At 36.9% G+C, this 14,730-nt stretch overlaps 1 protein-coding gene across 2 annotated transcripts in view; it reads right to left on the bottom strand.

Annotated features, from left to right (window-relative positions):
* ZC2HC1B (zinc finger C2HC-type containing 1B) overlaps window positions 1–14,730 on the bottom strand; it is a 73,871-nt gene that overhangs the window by 42,798 nt on the left and 16,343 nt on the right. For both annotated transcript variants that reach the window (XM_055391397.2, XM_004044777.5), the window contains exons 2-4: window positions 10,893–10,954; window positions 9,108–9,227; window positions 8,438–8,576 (exon numbers count right to left, since the gene is read on the bottom strand). In XM_055391397.2, the coding sequence (XP_055247372.1) occupies window positions 8,438–8,576; window positions 9,108–9,227; window positions 10,893–10,954 (321 nt within the window). The remainder of the gene's footprint in view (window positions 1–8,437; window positions 8,577–9,107; window positions 9,228–10,892; window positions 10,955–14,730) is intronic.

Below are 14,730 nucleotides of genomic sequence, written 5' to 3'. Positions count from 1 at the left end.
GGAGGCGGAGTTTGCAGTGACCCGAGATCCTGCCATTGCACTCCAGTCTGGGCAACAAGAGCAAAACTCCGTCTCAAAAACAACAACAACAAAAAACAAATAAATTCTCTAGAACTTAAGCCTGAGAATTCTGGGCTAATATAAAATCCTTGCACAAACAAAATCATCAAACCGTGGTGAAAATGTTGGGAGTGCATATAATCATTTGGTTTGTTGCATAAAATTATGTTAAGGACACAAGAAAGAAGTTAATTATAAAATTATGTGTTAGCATAGAAATATAAAGAAAAATAAATTGAACATTTGGTGAGGCCTTACAAAAGGAATTTTTTTTAGAGAAACAATAATCCCCACATTTTAGATCCAAGTCACGGTTAGATCCAAGTTGGATCTAAAATGTGAGAGAAATTCACACAGCAGGACATCTGACATGGTTTCACTTATTCAATTAAAGAACCATAAGGTAGCCATCAACCCTGTAGTTTCTAATCTTAAAATGAATATATTTCTTATAAAAGATGTTTTTTGTTATATGAAACTTGTTGCCAAAGTACTTACATTATTACTAAAATCACAGCACAGATCTTTCTACTGAATATCTTAAGACAACACATTATTTCAAGATATATTTTCATTAGCACTCAATAAAAGGGAAGCAAATATGAGGATTATTTTCTGGTATAGAAGTTCATATGACATATTTTTCAGATGATTTTATAGTATGACTACACTGTGGCTTTTTGTTTTTGCACTTTCTTAAACAGTCTTTTTGAGGAATAATTTACACACAACTAAATGCACCTATTTTACATGTACAGTTCAATGAGTTTTGACGAATGTATCCATTTTAACCACCTCAATTAAAATACAGAACATTTTCTTCACCCCAAAAAGTTCCCTCATGCCCCCTTTCAGTCAATATTTTGCAAAACCCAGTCTCAGGCAACCAATTATCTATTTCCTATTACTATTCATAAGATTTCCCTGTCCTATAATTTCATATAATAGAACATCTATGTTGCTGCATGTATTTCCTCCTTATAGTTGAGTACTAGAACATTTTGTAAATATTCCACAATCTGTTTATCTATTCAATTGTTGATAGACATTTTGAGTTGTTTCCAGTTTACACTATATGAATAAAGCTATGGACAATCATGCAAATCTTTTTTATGGACATGTTTTCATTTTTTGTATAAATATCAAGAAATGGAATTGCTTTATAGGCTAAGTGTATGTTTAACTTATTAAGAAAATACCAGTGCAGGTCGGGCGCGGTGGCTCACACCTGTAATCCCAGCACTTTGGGAGGCTGAGGTGGGTGGATCACGAGGTCAGGAGATCAAGACCATCCTGGCTAACACAGTGAAATCCTGTCTCTACTAAAAATATAAAAAATTAGCTGGGTGTGGTGGTGGGTGCCTGTAGTCCCAGCTACTTGGGAGGCTGAAGCAGGAGAATGGTGTGAACCCGGGAGGCGGAGCTTGCAGTGAGCCGAGATCGTGCCACTGCACTCCAGCCTGGGTGACAGAGCAAGACTCTGTCTCAAAAAGAAAAGAAAGAAAAGAAAATACCAGTGCAAAATAGTTGTACTGTTTTATACTTCTATCAGCAGTGTATGAGACTTCCAGTTGGTCCACATCATAGCAAACACTCATAGCATCAGTCTTTTTCTTCTTTGTTTTTTGAGACAGAGTCTCACTCTGTCACCCAGGCTGGAGTGCATTAGCACAATCTCTGCTCACTGCAACCTCTGCCTCCAGGTTCAAATGATTTTCATGCCTCAGCCTCCCAAGTAGCTGGGATTACAGGAGTGAGCCACCATGCCTGGCTAATTTTCTTTGTATTTTTAGTAGAGACAGGGTTTTGCCATGTTGGCCAGGCTGGTCTCAAACTCCCGGCCTCAAGGGATCCGCCTACCTTGGCCTCCCAAAGTGCTGAGATTACAAGTGTTGTATTGTCAGAGTTCTTTAATTTTAGCCACTGAAGTGGATGTGTAGTGGTATCTCATTATGGTTTTTAATTTGCATTTTCCTAATGAAAATTATGTTGAGTATCTTTTCATGTGCTATTGGCTATTATTTTGTGATGTGTCTGTTCAAATAAATCTGTTGACCTTTTCTGATTGGGTTGTCTCCTTATTACTGAGTTTTAAGAGTTCTTTACATGTTCTTGATATGAATTCTTTGTCAGATATACAAATTATGAATATTTTCTCCCAGTCTGTAACTTGCCTTTCCATTTTTTTTTCTTTATTCATCATTTCTTCAGACCAGATCCATTTTCTTAAGTCTTAAACTGAAATGTTTAATTTTGGTAAGGCTCAATTTACTAATTTCCTTTTTTTAAAAAAAAAGTATTAGTGGATTTTGTTTCCTGCCTGGGAAATCTTTGTTGGCCTTTAGTTGTAACAATTATATTAGGTCAATGATCCTTTTTGAATGACTTTTTATATATGGTTGATATAGTTTAGATATTTGTCCTCTTCAAATCTCATGTTGAAATTTGATCTTCAGTGTCAGAGGCAGTCCTAGTGTGAGGTGTTTGGATCATGGGGGTGGATGTCTTATGAACAAGCTTGGTGCTGTCCTTTTGCTAAGGAGTAAGTTCTTGCTCTATTAGCTCCCATCAAAACTTATTGTTAAGAAGAGCCTGGGCTGGGCGCAGTGGCTCATGCCTGTAATCCCAACACTTTGAGAGGCCGAGGCAGGCGGATTGCTTGAGTTCAGGAATTCAAGACCAGCCTGGGCAACATGGAGAAACCCCACCTCTACCAAAAATACAAAAAAATTAGCCAGGCACGGTGGCATACATCTGTGGTCCCAGCTACTCAGGAGGCTGAGGTGGGAGGATAGCTTGAGTGTGGGAGGCAGAGGTTGCAGTGAGCTGAGATCATGCCACTGCACTCCAGCCTGGGTAACATAGTGAGACTCCCTCTGAAAAAAAAAAAAAAAAAAAAAAAAAGAGCCTGTCACTCCTCCTTCCCACCTCCTTCCCTTTCCTCTTGCTTTCTCTCTTGACATGTGATGCCTGCTCCCCTTCACCTTCCATCATGATTGGAGACTTCCTGAGATCCTCGAGAGAAGCAGATGCCAGTGCCATGCTTCTTGTACAACCTGCAGAACTGTGAGCCAAAAAAACCCCTTTTCTTTATAAATTACCCAGCCTCACGTATTTCTTTATAGCAACACAAACAGATTAAGACAATGATATAAGAATCAAGGTTCATTTTTCCATATGGATATCCAGTTGTTCTACCATCATTTGTTGATAAGACTAGCCTTTCACCCAGTGAATTACCTTGGCATCTTTTAAGAAAATCAATTACCCACAGATAGGGGGGTGTCTATATCTAGATTCTATTTTCTGTTAAATTGATACACCAATACCAAGTTGTCATGATCACTGTACTGTTATAATAAGTCTTGACATCAGGTAATGTAAATACTCCAATTTTGTGCTTTTTAAAAACTATATTGCCTATTCCAGATCCTTTCCAGTTCCATAAAATCTTTGAATCAGCTAGTCAATTTCTTTTTTTTCTTTTCTCTTTCTTTTTTTTTTTTTTTTTGAGACAGAGTTTCGCTCTTGTCACCCAGACTGGAGTGCAGTGGTGCCATCTCTGCTCACTGCAACCTCTGCCTCCCGGATTCTCCTCCCTCAGTCTCCCGAGTAGCAGGGATTACAAATGCCCACCACCAGATCCAGCTAATTTTTTGTGTTTTTAGTAGAGATGGGGTTTCACTGTGTTGACCAAGCTGGTCTCAAACTCTTGACCTCAAGTGATCCACCTGCCTCGGCCTCCCAAAGTGCTGGGATTATAGGTGTGAGCCACCACGCCCGGCCAGCTAGTCAATTTCTACTCAGCAAAAATAACTTCTAGGTGTTTCTAGTGGAATTACATTGAATCCATAGGTTAATTTGGGTAGAATTGACATCTTAACACAATCTTGAGTCTTCCAAACCAGAAAAATGGTAAATCTCATCATTTATTCTGGTCCTCTTTAATTTCTTGAAGGAATGCTATGAGATTTTCATTTTATAGGTTCTGCATATATTTTGTTAAATACACCCCTAAATATTTACTATTTTTATGTTATTATGAATTTATTAAATTTCTTTTTTTTTTTTTTGAGATGGAGTCTTGCTCTGTCACCTAGGATAGAGTGCAGTGGTGTGATCTCAGCTTACTGCAACCTCCGCCTCCTGGGTGCAAGTGATTCTCCTGCCTCAGCCTCCTGAGTAACTGGGATTACAGGTACCCACCACTGCACCCAGCTAATTTTTGTATTTTTTTTTAGTAGAGACGGGGTTTCACCATCTTGGCCAGTCTGGTCTCGAACACCTGACCTCGTGATCCATCTGCCTCGGCCTCCCAAAGTGCTGGAATTACAGGTATGAGCCACTGCGCCCAGCCTTAAATTTCATTTTTTAATTGTTTATGCCTAGTATATAGAACTACAACTCACTTGTTTATACCTTATATCCTGAAATGTTGTTAAATTCACTTTAATTCCAGTAGCTTTTTTGTAGTTCCCTAGAATTTTCTATATTTACTCATTCACAATTATGTTGTCTGTGAATAAAGATAGTTTTACATCTTCTTCCCCAATTTACATGCTTTTTACATGTAAATATAATATTTTAATTCATTTCTTGCCTTATTACACTGAGCATTATCAATAGTACAGTGTTGAATAGAAGTGGTCAGAATGAACATCCTTGTTTTTTTCCTGATCTCAGTGGGAAAGTGTTCAGTTTTTCACTATTAAGTGTGATGTTAGCTGTAGATTTCTCAAGGATGACCTTTATGGAGGAAGTTCCTTTCTAATTCTATCTTGCTGAGAAGTCTTTTTTTTTTTTTGTATTGTATTGTTTTTAACATGTAAGGAATTACACTTTGTGGAAGGCTTTTTCTCTATTGAGATGATCATATGCTTTTAAAAATATTTTGTTAATTTGATGGATTACATCATTTTCTTCTTTTGACCTAATTTAGGTCTCATTTGCTCTTTTCCTAATCTTTTAAAGAGAAAGTTTAAGATAATTGAACTAAAACTTTTCTCTTTTCTATTATAAACATTTAAAGCTATACAATTCCCTCTAAGAATGAATTAAGCTGCATCCCACAAAGTTAGATGTTTTCATTATCATTCAGTTAAAACTATTTTCTAATTTCTCTTGTGATTTCTTCTTAGATCCAAGGGTTATTTAGAAATGACTTGTTGATTTCCAAATATTCAGGAATTTTCCAGATATATTTTTGTCATACATTTCTAATTTAATTCTATTCTGATCAGAGAACATATTACGTATGATTTCAATTCTAAATTTGAGACCTACTTTGTGGTCCTGTATATGGTCTCTCTTAGGTGACTGTTCCACGTATACTTGAAAACACTGTCTTCTGCTGTGGCTATGTGTCATAGGATAAGTATAAATGTCAATTAGGTCAAATTGGTTACTGCTGCTCAACTCTTCTATATCTTTACTGATTTTCCTGCTGTGTATTCTATCAGTTACTAAGAGAGGAGTGATAAAATCTCCAAATATAATTGTGAATTTGTCTACTTCTCCTTCCAGTTTTGTCAGTTTTTGTTTCACATTCTTAGAAGCTCTGTTACTAGGTACATAAACATTTAAAACTGATAGGTCTTCTTGATGTATTTATCACTTGAATCATCATCTGTTAATACTTGCCCTGCAGTTAACTTTGCGCTATATTAATACAGTCATTCCAGCTTTATGATTATTGTCTGCATGTATATCTTTTCCCGTGCTCTTATTTGTGTCTTTATATCAATGTGTTTTTCTTATGGAATACTTATAGTTGGGTCTTGCTTTATTATTCAGTTTGACAATTTCTGTCTTTTATCTGGAATGTGTAGGCCATTAATATGCAATTATGCATATGGTTAGGTTTAAGTCTACCATCTTGTTATCTGTCTTTATCCCACCTGCTCTTTGTGCCTTTTTCCCCCTTTGGATTGATTTTTTTTGTATTTTTTATCTCTACTCCATGTATTGTCTTATTAGCTAAATAGCAATATTTTTTAGTGGTTACTCTAGAGTTTACAATAGGTATCTTTACCATATGATAGTCTACCTTTAAATGACACTATACCTATTCATGTATAATATAAGAACCTTACAATATATGTCCATTTTCCTCACTCAACCTTGTGCTATTGTTTTCATACATTTCACTTCCATGTTATAATACCCATTATATGCTATTATTTATGCTTTAAAAAGTAACTAGTAACCCATAGTTAATATTATCCTCAATGGAAAACACAAGACAAGGATGTTTACTTTTGCCACTCCTATTCGATATAGTACGAAAAGTTCTAGCCAGAGGATTTAGGTTCGAAAAAGACATAAAAGACATATCAATTGCGAAGGGAGAAGTAAATTATCTCTGTTTCAGGTGACATAATCTTATTGTATAAAATCCTATAGATTCCACAAAAACACTATCAGCAATAATATTATAAATGAATTCAGCACAAGTTACAGGATACAAAGTCAACATACAAAGATCCATTATATTTTTATACACTAAAAATGAACAATCTAAAAAGAAAGTTAACTCCATTTATAATAATGTCAAAACGAATAAAATACTTAGAAATAAATTTAACCAATGAGGTGAAAGACTTGTCCATTGAAAACTACAATATTTTGCTAAAAGAAATTAAAGAAGATGTAAATAATAGAAAGATATCCCATGTTCATGGATTGGAAAACTTAATATTGTTAAGATGACAATAGTACCCAAAACATTCTATATATTCAGTTCAATCCCTAAAAAAATCTCATTATAATATTTTTACAGAAATAGAACAAAAATCCTAAAATTCATATGGACTCTCAAAGGACCTTGAATAGCAAAAACAATCTTGAGTGTATTTTGCAGAACTCAAACTTCCTGATGTCAAAAATTACTAGAATACTACAGTATTCAAAACAGTTTGGTACTGCTGTAAAGACAGACATATAGACCAATGGAATAGAACAGAGAGCCCAGAAATAAATCCTCAAACATATGGTCAAGTGACTTTTGATAATGGTGCCAAGATTATTCAATGGGGAAGAAAAGTCTTTTTAACAAATGGTGCTGAGATAACTGGATATCCACATGCAAAAAAACGATGTTGGAAACTTATATTACACACAAAAATCGACTTAAAATAGATTTTAAAAAATCTAAACATAAGAGCTAAAACTAAAAGAAGAAAGCATGGGCAAGTTTCATGATGTAGGTTTGGTGATTAATTTCTGGATATGACATCAAAAGCACAGACAACAAAAGAAAAAACAGATACACTGGACATCATCAAAATGAAAAACTTTTGTGTATTAAAGGCTATTATCAAGAGAGAGAGAAAAAGACAGTCCACAGAACTGGAGACAATATTTGCAAATCATATATTGTATCTGATACAATTAATATTGATATATTAATAATCTTATATTAATATTTATGCTAATCTCATTGAGATTCTAGCCCTAACTTTCAGTTTACATAAAGATGAGATAGAGGAAAAAATTTAACAATATGACTAAATAAGTGGAGAAATACAGAACATGAGACATTCTAAAAGGTGAATAGCCTGGTAGGGGTATTGTTCAAGATTTAATAAAGACCGAAGAGATAACAAAAGGTAATATGTAAACTGTGATTGGATCCTGGGTTGTGGCTGAACATGGGTGAGAAGAGAGCTTTAAAAAACATTCTTAAGCAAACTGGGAAAACATATTAATATATATCAAGTGTGATAAAAGTATTGTGATTATGCAGGAAAATGAACTCAAGAGATGCATACTAAAATAGCTAAAGTATTAATGATGCTTGGAACTTACTTTTAAATGGTTCTGTCAAAGAAAAAAAAGAGAAAGGAGAAATTATGGCAACAGCGTCAACAATTGCCAAATTTCAGTGGAGGGCATGTGTACTATTCCTTCCTCTTTTCTGTAGATTTTTAAATTTTCAAATAAAATGTTTCCAGTAAAAAAAGCTGTGGGTACTAAATTGTACAGCTTCAAATGGTTAAAATGCTAAATTTCATGTTTTGGGAATTTTACCCAGAAAAAAAAAAAAAAGAGCTGTGGGTATCTGACACGATGGGGCTGTTGCAGAGTTGGTTAGCTTGCTCTGCATAGCTCCATACCTATCGGCTAAGAGGTGTCTGGTGTTTCTTGGAGTCATGTAATACTACAGCACAGCTACAGTGGTGTTCCCACGTTGAGACAGAGTTAGAAGGAAACACAGAATCTTTATGCAGAATTGAAAAAAATAGGATGTTTACTTTTATATAATTAATAAAATTACTTCTATGTAATTGTTATTGTCAATTTCAGAGTGCATAGAGGGCATGATGATTTGGTCAAAAGTCAAGCATAGCCTCAAAAGCAACCCAAAATGTCCACACACCTGGGTTCAAGGATGGAGGGGGTGGAGGTGGGAGGGGTCGGCCTTCTTTAATGGCTAGCATACACTGCTTTGCTGATCGGATTGCGTTAATAAAGTCTTCATGTTGTTGTCTCCAGTTAGACTTCTTCACAGGTGGAGACTGTAAAAAATAAAACCAACAAATAATACCCTAGACTATATACCTCTCCATTACAATTTTGTTTAAAGCTGGAATTTGAATTCACAGGAAACAGAACTGTGAAAATTGGGGAAAAGGAGAGTTTGTTTTTCAAAAGTACTCCTTAAAGAGGTTTGGAAAATACAGTAATATAATTTGCAGGCCACAAGAGTGAGGGAAAACACAAAAGAAAAATCAGAAAAATAAAGAAACTATAAAACTTTAAAGAAAAGCAAATGTAGATTAAAAGTGACTTTCTTCTCAGGTTAATTGCTAGATTTAAAGCCACTGTAATGAAAACATAAACAAGATTATTTTTTGCTACATCTGGAAAATATCTGAAGTGTATCTGGAAATCTAAGTAAGCAAGATTATAAAGAAAAAAGTAAAGGTGGATTACAGTTACATTACATTACTGCATTATCAAGCAAAAATGAAACCAGAAATCCCAGAAATAGGCCTTACAGTACCGCAGAATGTAATAACAAACACTAAAGAAGACATCAGGAGTACCTTGGATTGTGGAGTCTTCTTCACAGTAGGAATGTCAGTGCCCTGTAATCTTTGCTTCAAAGAACTGAAAGGTTTACGCTTTCTGTTGAAGAGTTTCTTACATATTGGTCCATGCCTTTCCTAGAAAACGAAGAGTAAGGATTGGAATTTCTAAAGTGCACAATCAGTTTTTAATGCCTAGGTGTACCTAGACAGCCCCCACTCCAGGGACTATGTTTGCTCCTCAGAGCCTAGTTCATTCTCTAACAGGTCACAGCAGAGCAAATCCATCTGGCTCTTCTCATCCATGTTACATATAACTAGATATTGTGCTTAAGCAAATACAATAAAATGCCTTTATAGCTAAAAGACTTACTTCAAATTTGGGTTTATATATTTAACTCAAATGTGGGCAGTATGTTCTTTACTCCAATCAGTAGTCCTTCAAGTATTCAACATTTCTGATACAAAAACTGAAGAGCTAACATGCAGAGCTTTCTCTGTGTACCACCTGTATAAAATGTGCTACTGTACCACTATGGGACCTTGGCCCTCTCCCTTCGTGGATGTGTGACACATAATAACCGTCACTGACACAGTAGCTTTGTCAGATCCCACAAAATACAAGCTCTATAAAAATCACTGCACTGGCTAAGAACAAGCCATCCATTTTAAGCTAAAGGAGAGAGAAAGATCAAATCATTTGATCAATGCCCTCCATAGCCTAGAAATAGGCTTAGGAAATGAAACTCAAAAGTATCCAAGATGCACCTGACATTTAGAGATCCCTCTGCAAATGGAACATCCCGGGTCTCAAACTAATTCTCAGGGGGTGTGGCTCCAGGCTGGCAAAGGCAGTGACACACACTGGTGGACTACAGGGCCACAACCAGCCCCGCAAGCTCTCCCTCTAGTTTCAGGAGGCTCTAACCACAGTTAACTAAAAGACAGCTATTTCATTTTTTAAATTCTCCAGAAAAATAAAACCTACAACCTCATTTTATAGTCTTTTGTCCCAAACGTAGTCAGGCTTACAGTCCACATCCTTTAAGTTCCAGATAAGTCTCCTTTATCTAAAATGTCCCAACTGACAGCTGTATTATCATCTTAGATTTTCTTTTTGAAAAAAATCATCTTTCTTGGGAACCCCTTTATAATATTGGGGCATACCATCTATTTGATTCCCTAATTTTGAAATAAATCAAGCTTTTATTCAACTTTATAGCCATCAATCGGGGACTTGACATGCCGTTAGCTTGAATCTGTACAACAATTAGATCTTGGAACAGGACTTACATCCATGTATCATTTTGTTCAAATGGTATAAAAACCCTCAAATTTGAAGGTTCTGTATACGTGGCAAAGCAGAAAACAGGAAGGTTAAAGGACTTGTCAGGATTAGTGACAAATTTGAGGCTAAAAGCCAGGTTTCCAGATGTCTAAAATTCAATGCTCATTCCTCTTGACTAGCTAATTTCCCTGGTGCTTTGGCCTTGAAATTTGAATTTTCGATGCTTAAAGAAAAGGCGGAAGAGCCAAAACCTCTTGAGGGATCATTGACGATGCCAAGAGACTTCCATCTGGCATCATTTCAGGAGGACCATGTTTAATAGGGTCGCTTTTGAATGAGGCAGCATCGATCTGCCTCAGTGTTCTCTGGGCCCACCAGCCATAGGTTATGTACTTTTCCTCTTCCCTTGCTTCCCCTCCACATCTGTCTTTAATCTTTGCACTGCTGCCTCCTCACTGACTTGACAGTTCATTTAAGTCCAATGAAACACATCTACAAAATGTCTTTATGTTTACCAGAACATCTGCTGCAAAACGTCTTCCACAGACTTCACAGGGAAACAATTCCTGATTGCCATCTGTGTAAAATTCAAGAGCACATTATGTTAGTTTCATGGAATTGCCTGGCTGAGAAGAAACGACTGACTGGAGGTGACCTCAATAGCTTGATATCCTCACTCTCTTTTCCCTCCCCACCAACTGCTTCTTCCCTTTGGGAAGACCCTGTGTAAACTAAACTCACCTGTGTTTTCCTTGCCTGATATAAACTCCTCACTTCACTAAACAAGTAAATTCCATATCCTTCAGGCAACCAGAGTATAATTATTAGATTTAATATTTAATATATTCTTACATGAAGTGCCTGATAACTTTGCTTGAGATATAAGCAAAAAATACCTTAGTATAAGGTGGTATTTTTACCACCAGTGGTAACATCTTTGGGACTCCTACTAGAATGTAAGTTCTGTGAAAGCTGAGACTGTGCCTATTTTATGCCCAATGCACGTACTTGACCCATAGTAAGATACTCAAGGTATTGGTTGAATGCATGGGCCAAGCAAGAATTGAATTTCTAACATAGAAACATTCATTCGATAAATAGATATTGGCTATATGCAATTCTGTGGAAATATTGGGGAAAATCATACATGGGACCAGCACAGAAAAAAAGTATGCAGATAAATTAATGACATTGGAAAAGTATCATAAGAAAAGCAAAATATTATGAAATTCTGAAAAAAAGGTTTTTTGTATTACTTCCTTTTGGTTCATCAGGAGTCAAATATGTAAAGATTTAAAAAGCACTTCGATCAAAGCTATGATGTCTTAGGTTAATAAAAAAAGCAGTTTGAGGTCTGAGCATAGACTTTATATTAGACCAGTCATCTGGGCTTTACTCTACATGCAAGGAAAGCAACAAGGGACATTAAGTTGGAAGAACTAAACAGAGCTGTGGAAGATAGATGTGAGAAAGGCAAGAAGGGGCAAATGGATTGCGAGTATAGTGGGAGAAGAGCGGAGTTTAGTGAAAAAGCTGCAGGTGGGTCAGGTGTGGTGGCTCACGCCTATAATCCCAACACTATGGGAGGCTGAATCAGGAGGATTGCTTGAGCCTAGGGATTCGAGACCAGCTTGGGCAACATAGGGAGATTGTGTCTCTACACAAAATAAAAAATTAGTTGGGCTTGGTGGCTCACGCCTGTGGTCCCAGCTACTCAGGAGGCTGAGGTGAGAGGATCACTTGAGCCCAGCAGGCAGAAGTTGCAGTGAGCCATGATCATAACACTGCACTCCAGCCTGGGAGACAGAGCAAGATCCTGTCTCCCCCACATACACACAAAAAAGCTGAAGGTGGAGGCCTGAAATGGAAAGGAAATAGGAGATGAGTGATTCTGTATCAAGGAGTCAACAGCCTGATTAGATTTGTGGGAGTTAGGAGGTGGAAAAGAGAAAAGAATGCTTGAGGACTATTCTACGTTTAGAGGCAGAAGGACTGAGAAGATGCTGGGAGTGTGGGATAGAAACAGGAAACTTGAAAAGAAGGGCCATCTTAGGAAGAAAAATGACTTCAGCTTTGGAAACACTGAGTTGAAATAGAGTTGTCCAGCCAGCAGGATGGAAATGAGGGAGGTCAGGGTTAGAGACACAGATGTAGGCTTTGAGAAATGAAGTAAAGGCATGATATTGCCAGGGAAGAAGTCATGGAAAGAGAAGTGCAGAGATGATCCTTAGGGAAACTTATATTTAAGGCCAAGAAAATGATGATGATAAGCCAGGAGGAGAAACAGGAGAGAACAGGGTCATGGAAATTGAAGGAAGACAGTTTGAAAAAGGAAGCCCTAGTTAACAGGAAGCAGATGGGTAGCCTGCTACAGACGTTGTTGATTTAAATGATTTCTTGTCACATCTGCTAATTGGTATTGTATTTTCAACACAGGCCATCCATCACAGCACGCAGAAATACCTCTTGCCCTCCCTGTTCTTTTGGTGCAGTTCGTAAAACTTCATCTAAATATATATATATATATATAATATATAAAATATGTATACATATTTTAAGCAAGGGTACCACAACCTGAAACTACTCATCTTGGTTATAAAACTACTGCTGCTCTTTCTAAAACACTAGTGAAGGATAATCTATTTTTATGAATATTACAGTAACATTTGTGTGGTGTTTTCCTATGTTATCTCATGTGATCCTCACAGTGACCCTATGAGACAGGGTTAGTACTATTTTTATTTTACAAATGAGAAAACGGAGGCCCAAGTAGGCAACTTCTCTAAGTCTGCAGGTAGTAAGTGGTAATACTGAGACTTGAATTTGAGTCTCTTTCCAAGTATTAAGACTGTTAATTCAACCATCACTACAACTAGAGAGATGTTAGTACTCACCTGAAAACAACTAGAAGTCCCTAGAGGATCAATGACCTCTGGTTGAAATCAGTGAGTCAATGAATTTAAAATACTGACAGATACAAATGATATGATTCAATTCCAATACTTGGATACAGATGGACCACCACATTCTGAACCACATTCAACTCAGAAGCTTGAGTATAAGGAAGGAAGGGAACACTTACCTAGCCAGCTGAATCAAACAGGGAGATCAATGTGGTCTGCAGTGTTTGTTTCTGTGTATTGAATCACATGGAATATGTGATTGCTAGAACATTAAAAGAACCTTTTGAGACTTCTAAAATGCCTTTCAGTAGGTGAATGGTTAAACAAACTGTGGTGCATCTATAGCCTGGAATACTGCTCAGCAATAAAAAGACCACTATTTCTTTTTTCTTTTTTTTTTTTTTTTTTGAGACAGGGTCTCGGTCTTTCACCCAGGCTAGGGTACAGTGGGATGATCACGGCTCATTACAACCTCTACCTTCTGGACTCAAGCAATCCTCCCACCTCAGCTTCTTGAGTAGCTAGGACAACAGGCATGTGCCACCACACCCAGCTAGCTTTTTTATTTTTTGTGGAGACGGGGTCTCACTATATTGCTCAGACTGGTCTCGAACTCTTGGGCTCAAGCAGTCCCCCCACCTTGGCCTCCCAAAGTATTGGGATTGCGGGTGTAAGCCACCGTGCCCAGCCGAAAAAGAACACCACTGATACATGCAATAATCTGGATGGATTTCAATGCTGGGTGAAACGAGCCCATCTTCAAAGGTCACATACTGTGTGATTTCACCTGCACAACTTATTAAAAAATGACAAAAATTACAGAGATAGGACACAGATTAGAGACTGTAAAAGGATAAAGATGAGTGGGAGTGGGGTGGAAGGTGGTTGTGATTCTTTGGGGTTAGAATGAGGGAGATCTCTGTGTGATGGAATAGTTGTGTATCTTCACTGTGAGGTGGTTTTGTGTGTTATCAAATGGTACAGACTGTGAACACACCTTGTACTAATGTCAGTTTCCTGGTTTTGATATTGTACTATAGTTATTTAAGATGTAACTTAGGGAAAACTGGGTAAATGGCATCCAGCATCTCTCTGTGCTATTTTGTAACATTTTGTAAAACTATAATTATGGCAAAATAAAAAGTTTAAAAATAATATCTAGGGGCCAGCAAACTGTAGCCAGTGGGCCAAATCTGACGCCTTTTTTTTTTGTAAATAAAGTTTTATAGGAACACAGCCATGCTCATTTGTATACATAGCATTTATTGCTGCTTTCCTTCTCCAACAGCAGAGTTTAATACTTTCGATGAAGGCCATATGACCTGCAAAGCCAAAAATTATGCTACTTGGCCTCTGACAGAAATAGGTTGCCAAAAATTGCTGAACCATTTTTATATTAATTTAAAGGAATTTGTGGGAGAATAACATGGAAAAATATTAATGAAACATT

Source organism: Gorilla gorilla, chromosome 5 (genome assembly GCF_029281585.2).
Source record: "Gorilla gorilla gorilla isolate KB3781 chromosome 5, NHGRI_mGorGor1-v2.1_pri, whole genome shotgun sequence".
Classification (NCBI taxonomy): Eukaryota; Metazoa; Chordata; class Mammalia; order Primates; family Hominidae; genus Gorilla; species Gorilla gorilla.
Note: the sequence above shows the minus strand (reverse complement) of the source record. Positions and strands in the feature narration are given on the sequence as shown.